The sequence below is a fragment of the Lissotriton vulgaris genome, chromosome 6 (genome assembly GCF_964263255.1).
Source record: "Lissotriton vulgaris chromosome 6, aLisVul1.2, whole genome shotgun sequence".
In the NCBI taxonomy this organism is placed as follows: Eukaryota; Metazoa; Chordata; class Amphibia; order Caudata; family Salamandridae; genus Lissotriton; species Lissotriton vulgaris.
In genome coordinates, this window is record NC_141694.1 from 482,820,938 (window position 1) to 482,843,589 (window position 22,652).

Consider the following 22,652-nt stretch of genomic DNA (forward strand, 5'->3'; position numbering starts at 1 on the left):
ACACTTTTAGAGATTATTTTTGATTGCTCCGGGGTCCACGCACATGGGCGGGACTATTCACTAGATTATGACTATAACAGAGATACCCCTACTACAGAACTGGAGTTACAGAAAAGAAACTACTCCTTCTGTTTTGTTGTAGAAAAGTCTTTTGGAGTCACGGGATAGGTGACTCCTCCTTAGGGTGATACTGCACATGGACATTGGCTCTATCCCCAGATTGTTTTTTTCCGCCACCGGGCTCGGATGTGTTTCTAGCGCTCCGTGTTGGAACCGATTTCCTTCGGCGGGCAATCCTCACCAAACTACAAAACTTAGTTTCGATCGCTTTCCTGACGATGCTAATCTCCAAACCTCGAGAATCTCGATTCCGATCATCGTAGACGGCCTTTGGGCCTACTTAGGCCGCAACTCCAGCTCATGGAAAGGACGCCATTTAAGAAGTGTCCTCAATGTGGGTCGAAGTTTCCCCACACCGACCTGCTTGAGGTGTGTAACCTATGTCTCTCTCCGGAGCACGAGGCGAAAGACTGTTCAGCTTGTGCCTCTTTCCGCTCCAAAAAGATTATCCGGGACCGAAGAGCGAGGAGAACAATGGCTCGACGATCCTAAGCTCCGATTCCGGACACATCTTCGAGGAGGGCATCAACGTCTCTGAACAGCACGACGTCGACAACAGCTCCGAAGCAGACGATTCCGAAGTAGAGGACATCACTCCAGCGCAGCGGGTCGTAAGTAAGACCGTCGACCCCGACCCCTCCTCGACACAGAAGGCCCCGGTCACACCCTCGCCCTCCAGCTCGGGTGCACACCGGCAAACTGCTTCTACTGCCCCACCTTCGGGCCCGGCTAAGAAGTTAACCAAGCATTCAGGCGACCTTCACACGGTGCCGGCGCACACACACCGGCACCGAAAAAGGCGACGGTCCTGACATCCAAGCCACGGGCACCGAAGCACACCACTACTCCTTCGGCACCGAAAACCATGCCGGAACCAAGCAAGCCTGCTTCGGATTCCAAAACAACACCGGAAACGAAAAAAATCATTGGATCCGAAAAAGTCATCAGATCCAAAAATAATAACGGAACCGAAAAAACACTTGGAACCGAGGAAAGTTCCGGAGCCGAAAAAGACGGCTGCCTCCCCAGTGAAAGACATTGCTAAAAAGCCAAAACAAGCCGGCTTGGTGCACAAGACTTCCTCAGCACCAAAAGATCCTTCCCCTGCAGTGGATTTATCCTACCCAGACCCGGCTCAAAAGACTTTGGCCAAGGACCCAGTCACTGGACACCTAGTTCTGGCTCCAAAGAAGCGACCACTGGACACACCAACTCCAGCTCCGCATTCCAAAAAGAAGGACATGGCTACCTCGCCTTTAAGTCTGCCTTCACCTGTACCATCACCACCACCACAGCATTCACCAGCATCCCTCATCACACCACACAGGGATGATAGCTCTGATGACATGGGGGGGGGGGTAACACACCTGATCCAACAACTCCCACAGGATCCCCAGACCCCTTGTACAATTATACTACCGCAGTTGTCCCAAATGTCCCTCAGGATGCAATTTATCCCTCAAGGCCTTCCCCACCAGAAGACACTATTGGGTTTAACGAACTAATTCACAGTGCTGCACACTATCATGGTGTAGACATTTATACAGACCCTGTCGAGGAAGACTTCCTTTTGGATACATTTGATAATGCACAAAGGTCGTCCTCCATCTTGCCCATGCTTAAAGGAGTGCTTAAGCATGCTCCCGTAGTCTTCAAAGACCCAGTCAGAACTCGGGTGATTAACCCTCGGATAGAGAAAAAATAAAGGCGGCTCCATCTGACCCAGCTTATATTAAAGGCTCAGTACCACTAGACTCACTGATAGTTTCAAATGCACGCAAGATGGCAAACTCCCAAACATCTGGCGAGGCTGCACCACCAGACAAAGAGTCTAAGCTACTTGACGCACTTCACATCATTCACTCGCTACTAAGTGCTTGATGGTACTCTGCATCAAAGTGCTTTTTCTTAACCCTCTGCAGCACAGCATTTTGTTACTAAACTTAAAGGGGTCAAGTCTGTGGGTATTGTAGAGTGTTGACTGTTAAGGCTCAAGTAAACACAGGTAATACTGATAATCTTCCCACAGTCGAATCACACTCTGGAAAAACACAGCACTCCATGTACAAGTTGTGTATCACACTTGTGTAGCATGCAGGATAAATTGGTCACGGTGAGAAGGGTTATGGCGATAGCATCTTCTCACCCTTTATCTGTAAATGTGCACAGTGGCCCAGCTGCACTGACACGAATCAGGCAAGTGTCTTGACAGTGAGTGTAGTTTCAATGTACCCCTCACATTCCCCTCGCTCAAATGTGAGACCTATTGCATTGAAAATTGAAAACGCCCCCCGCATCAGACTTCAAAGGTATCCGCTCCCCCGCCACGCAATGCTGAGAGCTTGTTAGTCTCGCTTTAGTTTCCCACTCTCTCTCCAGTCTTTCTGCCTCTCTACCCCTACCGCTAACTAATAATGTTTCTGTAACTCCCAAAACATCTCCTTAGCACAACTATGCGTACTGCTCCCCCTTGTCTTATTTTTCTCAATATCTGAATAAAAGAGCTTCTTTGAAGTCTTTCCCTTCCTCCACTTTTCGTTCTGCCTTATATCTTTTTCATCTGTTGTCAGGTGGTGTTCGTCCCAGCCTCGCGCAGTCAGTCACAGCTGCGTCTTGTGTCATCAGACAAGATGCAACTTCCTTTCTCAAAACGCATTGGCGCTAATCCAGTTTTTCAGAAATTGTGAGGCACTTTATAGTTAATGCTGTGTCGGTTTATATATTTTGCTTCCTACATTATAATTATGGTTCCCTGTTTCTTATATCCTGTATATAAGTATATTGCTCTCTCATTACAGTGCCCCCTGACACACTGCCCCCTGACACACTGCCCCCTGACACACTGCCCCCTGACACACTGCCCCCTGACACACTGCCCCCTGACACACTGCCCCCTGACACACTGCGCCCTCACACAATGCGCCCTCACACAATGCGCCCTCACACACTGCCTGTTGTGTTTTATCTAGGACCCTAATTAAATATTTCATATTTAATAATAAGCCAATGCAAACCAAATGCGGCAAGGCTACTTCCTTAGACTCCTAGAAAGCACAACGAGTTCTTACAACATACCAAACCTCCAGCAACCTGGGAATTCCCCGTGCTTTTGTTTTGATTTGTCTTAGAACTCCTGCAAGCACTGAAAGAACGGTCAGTTCTTAGTGACATCTTTAATTGACGTCTTATGTCCAACCTTACGTCAAACACGGCACCTTCCAGGTATACATATACCAGCCTTTGCCTTTAGCAACACACGGTGGTGTGGAGCAGAGCGGCTATCTTCTTATCCGAAGCCCAGCTGATGCGAGTGCCGAAGGAAGCCGTCCCTCCCATTTGACGCACTGAGAAAGACGCTGTCTTTTTCTCCTGCCGAGAAAATCCAGCTCCGGTGTTTCCAGTCACCCTCGCGGGTTACTGGGCGATCGAGTCCTGAGAGCGCGATACAAGACCTCCTCCATTCTAAAAACCAAGGTACGGAGCTGATTAGATCCTTAGAGAATTCTTGGGTCCGATACTTGGCAAAAAAAAATAACTTAACTTAAACTGCCGTCCATCTACTCCTTCCCACGTACTAGGCTTAGGTTAGGTACACAGGGGTAGGCGTATTTAGAAGCACCAGTTGAGTACGTTTAGTCGAGCTTTTATCTTTGTATGTAACTATATATATTTTATACCTTTTAAGTATCATATGGCTCAGACACCATATCAATGCTTTTACAGTATTATTTCATACTACTCCTTTTACTGTACGCACTTTACTTTACAACAAGTATTGCAATCATAGCAATTCATTTCTCTTGCATGAGAAAGAAGACTGGTCAATAAATAACACCTTTTTATTGAAAACGCCCGTCTCTCTATTTCTCTGCACTCTGGTGAAACATGCACGATTGACTGAGTGAAACAGTTGTCTATTGTTTTCACACGACTCTAGAGATATACTCTTTATTCTGAGGGAGCAAAGTTGTCATGTTTATGCGGTTGTCAGAAACGAATCCCTTCTTGTCTAAATCAGGACTGTTAACCCTTTCCTGAACATTCGAGAAAGTTTCTAGTGACCTCTGAGCTAGCTGGCAAACCTAAATTAAGTCTAACAATAGAGACCTAGTCGACCTCAGTCCTACGTCTAAACTATCGTTTGTTATTCCAATGCGCAGAGCCTATTGGGAAAATAGGAACTACACTACATGCCCATTCACACACTGCCCACTCACAGCGTACCCACACATTGCGCACTCACACTACTTTAGGTCACGCACACTGCACTGTCACACCCCGCACCCTTACACACTCATTACACTGCACCCTCATACACTGCCCCCTCAAACACTGCCCCCCAATAAAACTGCCCCCTCACACACTGCCCCCCACATACTGCCCCCTCAGACTCTGCCCCCTCACACACACTACCCCTTCACACACTGCCCCCTCACACACTGCCCCCTCACACACTGCCCCCTCACACACTGCCCCCTCACACACTGCCCCCTTCCACACTACACCCTCACACACTGCCCACTCACACACTGCCCACTCACACACTGCCCACTCACACACTGCCCCTTCACACACTGCCCCTTCACACACTGCCCCCTCACACACTGCCCCCTCACACACTGCCCACACACACACAACCCCCCCACACACACAAACACACAACCACACACACGCAACATCTCACGCACACGCAAACCCCCCACACACACAACCACACACACAAATACCCACATACACAACCCCACACACACACACAACCCCACACAACCCCACACACCCACACAACCCCACACACACAACCCCACACACACACACACAACCCCCCACACACACACACACACACACACAACCCCCCCACACACAACCCCGCCACAGACACACCCCACACACACACAACCACACACAACCACACACACACACACACAACCACACACCAGGATAGCAAAACATAGCATAGCAAAACAACACATAGCATAGCACAACAAAACATAGCATAGCATAACAAAACATAGTATAGCATAACAAAACACAAAAAAATAGCAAAACAAAATACAACAAAACATAGCATAGCACAACAAAATATAGCATAACAAAACACAAAACAAAACATAGCATAGCATCACAAAACATAGCATAGCATAACAAAACAAAACAAAGCATAACAAAACATAGCATAACAAAACATAGCATAGCAAAACAAAGCATAGCATAATAAAACACAACTAAACACATCATAGCATCACAAAACATAGCATAGCACAACAAAACAAAGCAAAGCATAACAAAAAATAGCATAAGAAAGCATAGCATAGCATAACAAAACATAGCATAGCAAAACCAAGCATAGCATAATAAAACACAACAAAACATAGCATAGCATAACAAAACATAGCATTGCATAACAAGGCATAGCATAGCAAAACACAGCAAAACATAGCATAGCACAGCAAAACATGGCATAGCATAACAAAACATAGCATAGCATAACAAAAGAAAGCATAGGATACCAAAACAAAACATACCATAGCAGAACATACCATAGCAGAAAAAAACATAGCAGAACAAAACATAGCTGAACAAAACATAGCTGAACAAAACATAGCTGAACAAAACATAGCTGAACAAAACATAGCTGAACAAAACATAGCTGAACAAAACATAGCAGAACAAAACATAGCAGAACAAAACATAGCAGAACAAAACAAAACATAGCAGAACAAAACAAAACATAGCATAACAAAACATAGCAAAACATAGCATAGCATATCAAAACACAACGAAAATTAGCATAGCATAACAAAATTTAGCATAGCAAAGCAGAGCAAAACAAAACATATAGCATAGCAAAACATAGCATAGGATAACAAAACACAACAAAACATAGCATAGCATAACAAAAACAAAATATAGCATAACAAAACAAAGCTTAGCATAGCATAACAAAACATAGCATAACAAAGCATAGTATAGCATAACAAAACAAACATAGCATAACAAAACATAGCATAGCAAAACAAAGCATAGCATAATAATACACAACAAAACATAGCATAGCATCACAAAACATAGCATAGCATAACAAAACAAACCAAAGCATAACAAAACATAGCATAAGAAAGCATAGCATAACAAAACATAGCATAGCAAAACAAAACAAAGCATAGCATAATAAAACAACAAAACACATCATAGCATCACAAAACATAGCATAGCACAACAAAACAAAGCAAAGCATAACAAAACATAGCATAAGAAAGCATAGCATAGCATAACAAAACATATCATAGCAAAACCAAGCATAGCATATTAAAACACAACAAAACACATCATAGCATCACAAAACATAGCATAGCACAACAAAACAAAGCAAAGCATAACAAAACATAGCATAAGAAAGCATAGCATAGCATAACAAAACATATCATAGCAAAACCAAGCATAGCATATTAAAACGCAACAAAACATAGCATAACAAAACATAGCATAGCATAACAAAACATAGAATAGCACAACAAAATATTGCATAGCATAACAAAACATAGCATAGCATAACAAAAGAAAGCATAGGATACCAAAACAAAACATACCATAGCAGAACAAAACATAGCAGAACAAAACATAGCAGAACAAAACATAGCAGAACAAAACATAGCAGAACAAAACATAGCAGAACAAAACATAGCAGAACAAAACATAGCAGAACAAAACATAGCAGAACAAAACATAGCAGAACAAAACATAGCATAACAACAAAGCATAGCATAACAAAACATTGCATAACAAAACATAGTAAAACACAACAAAACATAGCATAGCATAACAAAACACAACAAAACATAGCATAGCATAACAAAACTTAGCATAGCAAAGCAGAGCAAAACAAAACATATAGCATAGCAAAACATAGCATAGCATAACAAAACAAAATATAGCATAACAAAACAAAGCTTAGCATAGCATAACAAAACATAGCATAACAAAGCATAGCATAGCATAACAAAACATAGCATAACAAACATAGCATAACAAAACATAGCATAACAAACATAGCATAACAAAACATAGCATAACAAAACAAACATAGCATAACAAAACATAGCATAGCAAAACAAAGCATAGCATAATAATACACAACAAAACATAGCATAGCATAACAAAACATAGCATAGCATAACAAGGCATAGCAAAGCAATACACAACAAAACATAGCATAGCATACCAAAGCATAGCATAACAAAACACAACACAACAAAGCATAGCATAGCATAACAAAACATAGCATAACAAAACAAACATAGCATAACAAAACATAGCATAGCAAAACAAAGCATAGCATAATAATAAACAACAAAACATAGCATAGCATAACAAAACATAGCATAGCATAACAAGGCATAGCAAAGCAATACACAACAAAACATAGCATAGCATACCAAAGCATAGCATAACAAAACACAACACAACAAAGCATAGCATAGCATAACAAAACAACGCATAGGATAGCAAAACAAAACATAGCATAGCGTAACAAAACATAGCATAACATAACAAAACATAGCATAACAAAACACAACACATAACAAAACATAGCAAAACACAACAAAACGTAGCATAGCATACCAAACACAACAAAACCTAGCATAGCATAACAAAACATAGCATAGCAATACAAAGCATATCATAATAAAACACAACACAACACAACAAAACATAGCATAGCATAACAAAGCATAGCATAACGAAACACAGCATAGCATAGCATAACAAATCATAGGATAGCAAAACATAGCATAGCATAACAAAACAAAACATAGGATAGCTAAACAAAACATAGCATAGCATACAGCATCACTCAGCACCACCACAGCATCACTCAGGGGCACCACAACATCACTATGCGCTACCACAGCATCACTGAACGCCACAGCATCACTCGTTCGCCACAACATCACTCAGCGCCACCACAGCATCAATCTGTGCAACCATTTAACAACAACTGGTTCAAATATGTTCTCTCAATGTTTCAAGCTTTGCTACAAATGTCACAAAAAGATGTTAATATTTCACTGCTGTTCTTGGATTTTTGTCACAATAAAATACACTGAACATAATCTTCACAAAAGTTATTTACAAAAGTTTAGGCTATTGCCATTATAAATTACAAGAACTTTTATTTAAGTAATAATTATTTAAAAAAATTAAAAGCAATTGTTATTTCTAATATCAACACATATTGCATTACAAATGCTATTGGTGTCACATTTGCAAAAGTTATAACTATTGGCATTGTGAATGACAAAGCTATTAATTTAGCTATTTTCAAAACCAACACATAAATAAAAATTTGCCTTTTACAATACCAATAGTCCATCACCACCACCACGTCCATCACCACCACCACATCCAACACCACCACATCCATCACCACCATGTCCATCACCAACACGTCCATCACACCTATGTCCACAACCACCATGTCCACCACGTCCACCATGACCACCACACCCACCATGTCCGCCACCACGTCCACTACCACTACCACCACCACCACATCCACCACCATGTCCACCACATCCAACACGTCCACCACCAGCACGTCCATCACAGCCACGTCCATCACCATGTCCACAACCACCACACCCACGTCCACCACGTCCACCACCACGTCCACCACCACCACCACCACGTCCACCACCACTACCACACCCACCACCACCATGCCCACCACCACATCCACCACCACATCCACCACCCCACTACATCCACCACCATGTCCACCAACACCACAACCACCACACCCACCTCCACCAGTCCACCACCACCCCTACATCGACCACCCCCACATCCACCACCACCACGTCCTCCACCACCAGCACGTCCATCACCACCACGTCCACAACCACCATGTCCACCACCACCACATCCACCACCATGTCCACCTTCATGTCCACCACCACCACGTCCACCACCACCACGTCCAGCACCACCATGTCCACCACCACCATGTCCACCACCACCATGTCCACCACCACCACAACACCCAAGTCTACCACCACACCCACCACCACCACGTCCACCACCACCTTGTCCACCACCACTACCATGTCCACCACCACCACCACCACCACCACGGCCACCACCACATCCACAGCCACCACCACATCCACCACGAGGCCACCACCACGTCCACCACCACCATGTCCCCCACCACCACCACCCCGTCCACCACATCCAACATGTCCACCACCAACATGTCCACCACCAACATGTCCACCACCACGTCCATCACCACCATGTCTAGAACCACCACGTCCACCACCACTACGTCCACCAACACCATGTCCACCAACACCATGACCACCACACCCACCTCCAACACCACCACGCCCACCACCACCACGTCCACCACCACCACCACCACCACCACGTCCACCACCACGTCCACCACCACGTCCACCACCACCACCATGTCCACCACCACCATGTCCGCCACCACCACGTCCTCCACCACATCCATCACCACCATGTCCACAACCACCACGTCCACCACCACGTCCAACACCACCACATCCATGACCACCATGTCCACAACCACCATTTCCACCACGTCCACCACGACCATGTCCACCACCACACCCACCGCCACCGCCACTACCACCACCACCACATCCACCACATCCACCACCACCACCACCACCATGTCCACCACATCCAACACGTCCACCACCATGTCCACCACCACCACGTCCGCCACCACCACATCCACCACAAGCACGTCCATCACCACCACCACGTCTACCACATCCACCACCAGCACGTCCACCCCCACCACGTCCACCACCACCACCACCACACCCACCACTGCATCCACCACCACTACGTCCACTAACACCACGACCACCACACCCACCTCGACCACACCAATTCCACCTCCACACCACGTCCACCACCACATCCACCACCACCACATCCACCACCACCACATCCACCACCACCATGACCACCACTACCATGTCCACCACCACCATGTCCACCACCACCACGTCCTCCACCATTACCACGTCCTCCTCCATTACCACATCCACCACCATTACCACATCCACCACCACTACGTCTACCACCACCACTACGTCTACTACCACCATGTCCACCACCACCACACCCACCTTCACCACCACCACATCCACCACCACCCCACCCACCACCTCCACCACCACCCCACCCACCACCACCACCACATCCACCACCACCACTACCACCACAACCACCACCACTACCACCACATTCACCACCACCACATCCACCACGTCCACCACATCTACCACGTCCACCACATCTACCACATCCACCACCACGTCCACCACCACCACGTCCATCTCCATCTCCATCACCACCACGTCCAACACATCCACCACCACCACGTCCACCACCACCATGCCCACTACATCCACCACCACTACGTCCACCACCACCATGTCCACCACCACCATGTCCACCACCACCATGTCCACCACCACCATGTCCACCACCACCATGTCCACCACCACCACCACCACCACGTCCACCACCACGTCCACCACCACGTCCACCACCACCACGTCCACCACCACCACGTCCACCACCACCACGTCCACCATGTCCACCACCACCCCCTCCACCACCACCATGTCCACCACCATGTCCACCATGTGCACCACCACGTCCTCCACCATTACCACGTCCTCCTCCATTACCACATCCTCCACCATTACCACATCCACCACCACTACGTCTACCACCACCACTACGTCTACTACCACCATGTCCACCACCACCACACCCACCTTCACCACCACCACATCCACCACCACTACCACCACATCCACCATCACTACCACCACATCCACCACCACTACCACCACATTCACCACCACCACGTCCACCACATCCACCACCACATCTCCCACATCCACCACATCTACCACATCCACCACCACCACATCCACCACCACCACGTCCATCTCCATGACCACCACGTCCACCACCACGTCCATCTCCATCACCACCACGTCCATCACATCCACCACCACAACGTCCACCACCACCATGTCCACCACATCCACCACCACTACGTCCACCACCACCACTACGTCCACCACCACCATGTCCACCACCACCATGTCCACCACCACCATGTCCACCACCACACCCACCACCACCACGTCCACCACCACCACGTCCACCACCACCACTACCACCACAACCACCACCACTACCACCACATTCACCACCACCACATCCACCACGTCCACCACATCTACCACATCCACCACCACATCCACCACCACCACGTCCATCTCCATCACCACCACGTCCAACACATCCACCACCACCACGTCCACCACCACCACGTCCACCACCACCATGCCCACTACATCCACCACCACTACGTCCACCACCACCATGTCCACCACCACCATGTCCACCACCACCATGTCCACCACCACCACCACCACCACGTCCACCACCACGTCCACCACCACGTCCACCACCACCACGTCCACCACCACCACGTCCACCACCACCACGTCCACCATGTCCACCACCACCCCCTCCACCACCACCATGTCCACCATGTGCACCACCACGTCCTCCACCATTACCACGTCCTCCTCCATTACCACATCCTCCACCATTACCACATCCACCACCACTACGTCTACCACCACCACTACGTCTACTACCACCATGTCCACCACCACCACACCCACCTTCACCACCACCACATCCACCACCACCACCACTACCACCACATCCACCACCACTACCACCACATCCACCACCACTACCACCACATTCACCACCACCACGTCCACCACATCCACCACCACATCTCCCACATCCACCACATCTACCACATCCACCACCACCACATCCACCACCACCACGTCCATCTCCATGACCACCACGTCCACCACCACGTCCATCTCCATCACCACCACGTCCACCACCACCACCACGTCCATCACATCCACCACCACAACGTCCACCACCACCATGTCCACCACATCCACCACCACCATGTCCACCACCACCATGTCCACCACCACCATGTCCACCACCACCATGTCCACCACAACCACGTCCACCACCACCACCACACCCACCACCACCACGTCCACCACCACCACGTCCACCACCACCACGTCCACCACCACCACGTCCACCACCACCACGTCCACCACCACCACGTCCACCACCACGTCCACCACCACCATGTCCACCACCGCCAAGTGCACCACCACCGCCAAGTGCACCACCACCACCACGTCCACCAATACCACGTCTACCACCACCACCACCATGTCCTCCACCACCATGTCCTCCACCACCATGTCCACCACCACCATGTCCACCCCCACCATGTCCACCACCACCACGTCCACCACCACTACATCCACCACATCCACCACCACTACGTCCACCACCACCATGTCCAGCACCACCACGTCCACCACCATCACACCCACGTCCACCACCACACCACCCACCTTCACCAGGTCCACCACCACATCCACCAATACCATGTCCACCACCACCACCACCATGTCCTCCACCACAATGTCCACCACCACCACGTCCACCACCACCACGTCCACCACGTCCACCACCACCATGTCCACCACCAGGTCCACCACCGCCAAGTGCACCACCACCACCACGTCCACCACCACCATGTCCACCACCATGTCCACCACCACATCCACCACCACCACGTCGTCCACCACCACGTCCACCACCACCACCACGTCCACCACCACCACCACGTCCACCACCACCACCACGTCCTCCACCACCACGTCCTCCACCACCAACATGTCCACCACCAACATGTCCACCACCAACATGTCCACCACCACCACGTCAACCACCACCAGGTCCACCACGTCCACCACGTCCACGTCGTCCATCACCACCACGTCGTCCATCACCACCACGTCGTCCATCACCACCACGTCGTCCATCACCACCACGTCGTCCATCACCACCACGTCGTCCATCACCACCCCGTCGTCCATCACCACCCCGTCGTCCATCACCACCCCGTCGTCCATCACTACCCCGTCGTCCATCACCACCCCGTCGTCCATCACCACCCCGTCGTCCATCACCACCCCGTCGTCCATCACCACCCCGTCGTCCATCACCACCCCGTCGTCCATCACCACCCCGTCGTCCATCACCACCCCGTCGTCCATCACCACCACGTCGTCCATCACCACCACCACGTCCATCATCACCACCACCACACCCACCTCCACCACCACCACATCCACCACCACCCCACCCACCACCACCACCACCCCACCCACCACCACGTCCACTACCACCACATCCACCACCACCACATCCACCACGTCCACCACATCCACCACGTCCACCACCACATCCACCACCACCACCACGTCCACCACCACTACCACGTCCACCACCATGTCCACCACATCCACCACCACTACGTCCACCACCACTACGTCCACCACCACCATGTCCACCACCACCACGTCCACCACCACCACGTCCACCACCACCACCACGTCGTCCACCACCACGTCCACCACCACCACCACCACCACGTCCTCCACCACGTCCACAACCAACATGTCCACAACCAACATGTCCACCACGACCACGTCCACCACCACCACATCCACCACCACCACGTCCACCACCACCACGTCCACCACCACCAGGTCCACCACCACCAGGTCCACCACCACCAGGTCCACCACCACCACGTCCACCACCACCACCACGTCGTCCATCACCACCACGTCTATGTCCACCACGTCCACCACCACCACATCCACATCCACCACCAGGTCCACCACCACATCCACCACCACCCTGTCCGCCACCACCATGTCCACCACCACCATGTCCACCACAACCACGTCCACCACCACCACTACGTCCACCACCGCCACATCCACCACCACCACGTCCACCACCACCATATCCACCACTACGAGGCCACCTCACTCTATCGCCCTCACTCTATCTATTGCCCTCACTCTATCTATTGCCCTCACTCCATCTATCGCCCTCTCTATCGCCCTCTCTATCGCCCTCTCTATCGCCCTCTCTATCGCCCTCTCTATCGCCCTCTCTATCGCCCTCTCTATCGCCCTCTCTATCGCCCTCTCTATCGCCCTCTCTATCGCCCTCTCTATCGCCCTCTCTATCGCCCTCTCTATCGCCCTCTCTATCGCCCTCTCTATCGCCCTCACTCTATCGCCCTCACTCTATCGCCCTCACTCTATCGCCCTCACTCTATCGCCCTCACTCTATCGCCCTCACTCTATCGCCCTCACTCTATCGCCCTCACTCTATCGCCCTCACTCTATCGCCCTCACTCTATCGCCCTCACTCTATCGCCCTCACTCTATCGCCCTCACTCTATCGCCCTCACTCTATCGCCCTCACTCTATCGCCCTCACTCTATCGCCCTCACTCTATCGCCCTCACTCTATCGCCCTCACTCTATCGCCCTCACTCTATCGCCCTCACTCTATCGCCCTCACTCTATCGCCCTCACTCTATCTATCTATCTATCTATCGCCCTCACTCTATCTATCTATCTATCTATCTATCTATCTATCTATCTATCTATCTATCTATCTATCTATCTATCTATCTATCTATCGCCCTCACTCTATCTATCTATCTATCTATCTATCTATCTATCTATCTATCTATCTATCTATCTATCTATCTATCTATCTATCTATCTATCTATCTATCTACCTACCTACCTACCTACCTATCTATCTATCTATCTATATAGATACAATAGCTTTTATTTAAGTATTAATTGTTAAAACAAATTAAGCCATTGTTATTTGTAATATCAATACATCTAAGTCACGTAAATACAATACATATTGTATTACAAATGCTATAGGTGTCACATTTGCGAAAGTTAAAACTATTGGTATTGTAAATGACAAAGCTATTAATTTCGCTATTCTCAAAACCAACACATAAAAAATGAAAATTGTAATTTACAATACCAATAGTTCAAACTTTCCTAATGCGAGACCTATTGCATTGCAAATGCTTGTTTCTATTTAATAAGTGAAGTGTCTTTAGTACATGAAATCTAATATTTTGAGACCATACTTTTATTTTTTTATTTATTTATTTATTTAAAAGTTTTATATAGCGCTGGCTAGACCCGGAGGTATCAGAGCGCTTTACATGAGGTTCCACAAAATTACAAGATTACATCAGTTCCAATTTACATCAGTTGCTAGACAAACAATTACAAGAGCATAGAAAACGAGATAAGTGAAGTGTAGAGGGGAAGGGGGTAATTTTGTTTTAAGTTTAGCATAGACTGTTGGCTAGTAGTTATTTATTTGATACATTAATGTGTTTCTTGGTTTCTCACGCGTCAGGCATTGCTGTTACAGCCAGTCCTTCATTTGTTTGCGCCGAACATTTTCTGGTAGCTAACGTCACATATTTGTGTCACGCATATTTCATACTGTTCTTCTTGGTTTTCTCTACAGTAACCAATGCGCAGATAACATCTTTTGGCTTCTTTGTCTCAAAGAAAAATGAGTGAAGTTCAGGCCACGGTGGAATTCTCTGCGGAGCTCCACAAGTTCTACAATGTGGATTTGTTTCAACGAGGGTAGGTACTCCTCTGCATTCATCTCGGATTGTTTGTGTGCATTCACAGTCACATATCTTGACCTAAGAGTTTTTGTCAAGCAATCTCATGAGTGAAAGATTGTGTACGGTGGAAAATTGACTTTCTTTTAGCTAAAACTTGATTCAACATAATGTATAATATATACTTTCTAACAACAAACGTTTTTATTTATTCATGTTACATTCACTCTGTGTAGTATACGTTTGATAATCTAGAGAAATGATCGGATGCAATATTGAGTTGACTGTGTACCCAAATATTGTTAATTAATTGCTTCTGGAAATCTCTATCTAGTAATTGTATTTTCTGAAAATCGTCCACCCTTTCCCTTGCGATCATGTTAACTCTTTCTAGTGTTGCTAACGTTGCACATTCTTTTATCCAGTAGTAAACGCTAAGCTTCTCTGTCGATTTCTAGTTTCTTAAAATGTTAGCTTCCACTGGAAAGGTGCTTTTTATCGATAACACTGTAAGTAAAAGTGCAGTTTCAATTCTACAGCACTTAAAATGATAGCCTGGTGCTTTTAGTTAGTGTTCTGTAATTCATCATTCCTAATTCTTTCACTTGTGGGCAGTCTACCAGCAAATTCTTTCTGGATTCCAATGTACATTAAGATATATATATTTTTTTTTAGCTGACCTATGCTACAAGTTGGTACTTGTTTTGGGTATGTCAGAAAAGTACTCTTGCCCACTAAGTTGCAAACATATTTGTTACCAGGTCCATATTCCTCTCAGTTGTGTTTTTTCATAGAGTTTTAAGTTGTCTGAGTCGTTTATCCATTTGAGAATTCAGCTTTGTTGGTTGGGTTTCATGAAAGTTTGTTTTGTGGATTCCCCTGTAGGGGACTGAGAAATTAGCCAAAATATAGCAACATTTTGTTTTGGGGGGAGAAAACGGGGAAAAAGGGCTGCTGAAGGAAGTGCCTGTTTTTTTCCTGTCAATGGAATCAACGAAAGGTTTGCGGTGCTGAAATCACCATCTTACCACATTTCTTTTTTTTTTTTTAATTTTTTGAAAACCTTTATTGTGCATGAAATAAAGAACAAATACGGGCCCACAACCATCCGGCCGGCCACGAACTCTCATATAGCACTAATGCATGCAATATGGTGACATAGTAATACAGCAGCACATCGGTCATTAAGCAGAGATCAAACTGGAGGACGCCGTAAGACCATGACACAGGAGTGTTGAAGGTTAAATTTTTAAGTTTTTTGTGCAACTATTGAGTTCAGGTCGTGTTGTTTCGTACTCATAAAATAATAAAATAAGAGCAAGGACCATGCAGGTGGGACATGACATTAGCTACAATTTCCGGTTAATCCACATCTCGACAAGCAAGTCCCAACCAGGCAGGATGGCCACACAATATCCACGCTACAGGGTAGCAATCTCAACATCCCAGACGTATCTCCGCCGCCACCCCTCACCCAGTATGCCTGAACACGGGCCTAGAAAAGGAAAAATTATAAAAGAAGCAAAATTGGTCCCATAGAAATTAACAAAAAAGGAAATATAACCCCCCACCCTACACACATGCAGAGGCTATGGCCTGCCCCCCCCCCCCCCCCTAGCAGAGTGTCTGTCGCCCCATAAACCCGAAATACAGCAAGAGAAGAGAAGAAGGAAGAAAGGTGAGAGGAAGCAAGAAATGTAGAGAAAAGGAAAGAGAAATGATAATAAATGAAGAATTTCAACATTTGAATATAGGGAGGAAGAAAAGAACAAGCTGATCTACCACTCCCAAAAAGAAGGAGGCGGGGAGGAGCCCACACAATAACAGATCTCCCGGACTTCCAGCCACGTGCAACCCCATGCCATTTAGTGTTCTGGTCCGGATCCCCCCCGGCTAATCAAATACAAGGTCCGCAGCCATCAACCACAACATCTGCCCCCGAACCACCGGCCCGCAAAAAACAGTCGCCCCATAAAGAAGAAACGAAAATGATATAACAATAATTGCGGCTTGAAATGGAGAAGAGGCCAGCGCGTGGAACAGAGAGTGCAATCTGAAATGGGCAATAATCGCATATTATACGTAATCAATGCATCAACGAGTGTTTCAGTCCGGGGTCACAACCAGGCAGACAGTCAGTGCCAGCGAGGGAAGAATCATCAGCCCTGTCCCGAACGTCGGAGTCCCACTAGGCATAGCCACAGCTGCACGCACACTTTAGACCGGACAAAGGAGCAAGATGGCCGCTCTCGAAGAAGCAGAAAAGAAAGGGGGAGTGCCCCCAGGCACCCACCAGTTCGGCGTCCAAAATTACGGACTCTCCGTTTGTACCAGGGTGGCATGCATTCCAATAGTGTAAAGAAGACGATGTCAGCAGTTGTAGAGGCAAAGTCTCAGATGTCGGGATGGAGGGAGACACTGTTACTGTAGCATCGTCTAATGTTAAACACTCAACACTGTAGCTAGGGAACGGGCAGCCCTCCGGATCCACACGTTGCAACACTGTATCCACCCCGAGAGCAATGGGGGGCAGCAGGGAATCAGCCAGCCGTAGCTTCTCCATGCCAGAAGTAGCTTCATCAATCGTCCACTCCAGTTCTCGGGCATTCCTGAACCATGCCGCCCTAAGATCCACGAGGGCCATCAGGATATCACCAGTAGTCAGGTCCCTTCGCAGTGCTGGCCGATCAGCATTATTCAGTGGTGCTCCCAGATCAGCCTCGAGCTCTAGGACAGGCAGGGCGGCAGATGTCGAAGACAGGGGAGCCACAACGTTTCCAATATGTTTTGCAGGCGCCATTGCCATCTGTCCAGACCAACCGCAATAGAGCGAGGGGGGGGGGCGACCACAGCACCAAACGAGGCAGCAGACTGGGTCACCAAAGGCAGCGTGGCGCACAGATTAGGGGCCGCACGGAGTGAGAGCCCCCTCGCTCGCTGCGGGTGCAGGCGCTTACGGCGGTGGAGACGGCCAAAGATGGAGTCCGCCCAGGCTGCCCGTCACTGAACAAAGGAAAGTGCCGTCCGCACAGTCTCAGTCCCTTCAAGTAGACGCTCGCTGTTAACCGAACTTGCCCCCAGCAATTAAGAATACGCAGCCCAGTCTTGCGATGGATTACGCTCCCAAGGAGATCGGCTCTGCCTCTTACAGTCCAGCGATCATGTCCAGCGGCGACCGGCGGCGCTCATCGGGACAGATTTCAGGGGCCGCGCCGGAGGCCGGCAAACGCCGTGAGTGCACGAAGAATCCAGCCGGGAGAGACCTCAGGAGAAAGCCAGTAGGTCCGGTACGTCCATGGCTTCGGTGGAGCGCGGTAGAGTCCAGGATGTATAGCAGGATTTTAGTTTAAAAGCAGACGGGCTGCGGAGCAGGGAGCTCACACGTCCGTCCCGTCCGCCATCTTGGCTCCTCCCTTACCACATTTCTTGATTCGAAAAACCATTTTTTTTAAAACTGTTTTGGCATTTTACTGGAAAATAGCCCATTTTTCCAATGTGTTTGTTCTTTTATCCTCATTCCAGTTTGTGTTGGAACAGGTGTGAAAGCTATATATTTCTGAAAAGTAGACAAAATTCTGAATTCAGGAAGGGGTCATCATTTGTGTAGATCGTTCAAAGTTTTCCCAAAGAAACTAAGGGCCACATGCATTAAAAAAAACAGTTGCAAACGAGCAGATTCTCAGAATCTGCCCCTTTGCGACCTGAATTTTTGCCTTTGGGATGCATGAACCTCAAATGCAAAAATAGTAATTTAAGTAATTGCTAAAATAGCGATTATTTAAATTGTGATTGCAATTAGGGAATCACAAATTGCGATTCCCAAAATGCAATGCATGATGCAACCGCAAATAGCGATTTCGCTATTAGGGGTCGCAAATTTCCATCAATTTGAACTTGATTGTAATTTGCAAAAACTTTAAAAAAAGGCACTAAATAGCATTTTTCAAAGTTCCATGTTACACACACACATACCCTTGGGGCATGTGTGTGCGCAACATCTGCACTCATGCATATTTCAGGGGTGCAATAGGGTGTCCTTTTGGTACCCTTGCACCCTTGAAATTGCATGCGCAATTTGCGAGTACCTATTAGGTACTCGCAAATTGCGCATGCAATTCTCATTCATTTCTATGCAGCCAAATATCTTGCAAAAAGTCTTGTAAACACCGGGCTGTAACAGCTCTGGGCATCCTCCTTAGACCATAAAACCTTCAACAAACTGGTTAAGAAATCTATCAAACACCAGTCGTGGGTACAAGACAAAACAGTTTTTGCAAAAAGAACGCATGCTTGGATGATTTTGAATTCTTACTCGGCAAAAGCTCCTCAGAACTATTTGGGCTTGGGCTATGCAAAAAAGACAAAAATTTGCTTCTTAAAATACAGATTTGGGCTGCTGCCCTGCATCCAGCATTTTCCGCACTGGTTAAAAAAGAAAGCAGGTTTGTCATGCCGGCTATGCGGTCATAGAGAAGAAGACATGATTCACTTACTATGCTCTTGCGAGAAATTGCTGGATGAGAGGAAATTCCTTTTAAAACAACACTTTATTTGGCTTGGGATACGTACACGAAGGAGCGCAGTACTAACATGCTTTTCATCTCAGGACCCTCAATTGAGCTGCAGCCTGGTAAAATTTTTGAAGGCTGTGGGGGACAAAAGGCCAGGTCCAGAATATTGAATTGACTTGGTTCCAACTTGTCTTGTAACACAAATCATACTTAATATCAAATACTGAGAGATAACTGAATGGCTGATATGATTTTAAAATTACTAAGAAAAGAACATAAATGTTCATACAATGATGGTTTTAAACATATGTGATTTTACATTGTGCTTCAATTTTTATGTTTTGTATTGCATTGCATTGGTTTTAATTAACTGTGCAAATAAAATTACTACTACTACTTACTACATTCATTCCTATGGGGCTGTAGGCCTATAGGAATGAATGGGAAGCCATTCCTTAATTGCGACTCACAATTTGCGAGTCTCACTTAAGGAATGTTTAAAAATCACTCTTTTTTTAGCGATTCCTACATGCATAGGCTTTGGCGATTCCTTAATAATCGCAATTAAGGAATCGCAAAAGCCTCCCTTGATGCATGTGCCCCTAAGTGTTTCAACAAAAAAATATTGAAAACTGGTAGGAAAAAACAGCCATTCGTGACATCGTTTTCATTTGTAACTTCTCATCACAATGGCCTTTTGACAAAAGTAATATACCATTACATCTGCTAGAATCATCTGGTTGCCGAGATATGTAGGGTTTGTAGGTTTTCCAAGAACTCAAGGTGCCCAGAGCCAAAAACTGAGCTGCACCTTGCATTGGGTTTTCATTGTGTTGCGGGTATAGAACATTTCAAATGGTAAAATATAAATATTGAAAAATAGGTATCAAGGAAACCTTTGTATTTCCGAAATGGGCAGAAGAAATGAAGTTTACAAGCAGTGGATATTTGCACATCTCTTAATTTGTGGGTACCCATAGTAGCATGTGAAATTAAAGGGCTTTTCGCAAAATATCTTCTTTTTTACACACTGTCTTACATTTAGAAGGCACAAATGCAGTGAAATACAATTGGTAAAAACACTTGGTCTACAATTCGGTGTTCCCCTAAGTCTCCCAATAAAAACAGTACCACACTTGTGTAATTAGACCTAGTGCCCGCGATAAGAAAGGGATCAAAATGCAACTTGGACAAATCACATTTTTCCACTGAAGTCTGACACATTTTTTTTACAATGTGCCTTGATGTGGATTTTGTTCCATAGCTCAGCCGGCACATAGGGAAACCTAGCAAACCTGTACATTTTGAAAACTAGATATCTAGGGGAATCCAGGATGGGGTGACTTCGGTGGCTCTAACCAGGTTGTGTTACCCAGAATAATCTGTAGACCTCAAACTTTGACTAAAAAACACATTTTTCTCACATTTCTGTGATGGAAAGTTTTGGAATCTGTGGGGAGTAACAAACTTGCTTCCACCTAGCATTCCCCCAAGTCTGTTTTTATAAAAATTGGTACCGCACTTTCGTCGGAAGGCCTAGTGCTTGCAACACATCAGATAAAACCAAGGTCAATGAGGGTACTTTTCCAAGGTCTCACACTGATATTAGTTTGATCCGTACCTGTCGCGGGCACTATGCCCAGCCGCACAAGTGGTACAGCATTTTTATTGGGACAAGTGGGAAAACACTGGGTGGCAGGAATTTTGTATATTGCTTCGGATTCTGGAAGAATATGGCACAGAAATGCAAGGAAAATGTGTGATTTTAGGCAATTTTTTAAAGTTTGCAGGGCCTTGTGGATAATAAAACGTTATGGGATCTACTTGAGGCACACCACCCTATACTGCCCTGGGTGTCTAGTTTTCAGAAGTGCCTGGGTTTGATAGGTTTTCGTGGATGGCTGCCAAACCCTGGCCCGAAAACTGCAGCTACCCCTCTTGTTGATGTTGACACATTGCATCTTGGACCCCGCATTTTAGCGGGCACTCAGTCAACCTAAACAGGTGAGGTACCATTTTGATCTGAAGACTTAGGGGAATGCTGGGTAGAAGGACGTTTGTGGCTCCCAGCAGATTCGAGTACCTTGAGGAATCCACAAAAGCAAGCCTGGTGTCCAGTTTATGAAAATATTTAGAGTTTGTAGATTTTCCCTGGAGATAATGTACACCCTGGCAGAGGACAGCAGAGACAAATATTACTGCACAACCATCTGTTCCTCATTAATACACATACATACTTGTTGGATTTGGCACTATAATTTATAAAGTAGTCCACCTCGCTACAGTTGATAGTGTCGCTTATCTGCGAATATGTGAAAAATCTCAGTATTTACATTTAGCTACATATTCCACTAGTAAGAC

The 22,652-nt window shown here is 46.9% G+C and overlaps 1 protein-coding gene across 2 annotated transcripts in view; it reads left to right on the top strand.

Moving 5' to 3' along the window:
- Positions 1 to 22,652, top strand: part of FAM135A (family with sequence similarity 135 member A) — a 1,101,526-nt gene that overhangs the window by 210,758 nt on the left and 868,116 nt on the right. For both annotated transcript variants that reach the window (XM_086926467.1, XM_086926468.1), the window contains exon 3: positions 15,675 to 15,799. In XM_086926467.1, coding sequence (XP_086782593.1) covers positions 15,723 to 15,799 — 77 coding nt within the window. In that variant the 5' untranslated portion in view covers positions 15,675 to 15,722. The remainder of the gene's footprint in view (positions 1 to 15,674; positions 15,800 to 22,652) is intronic.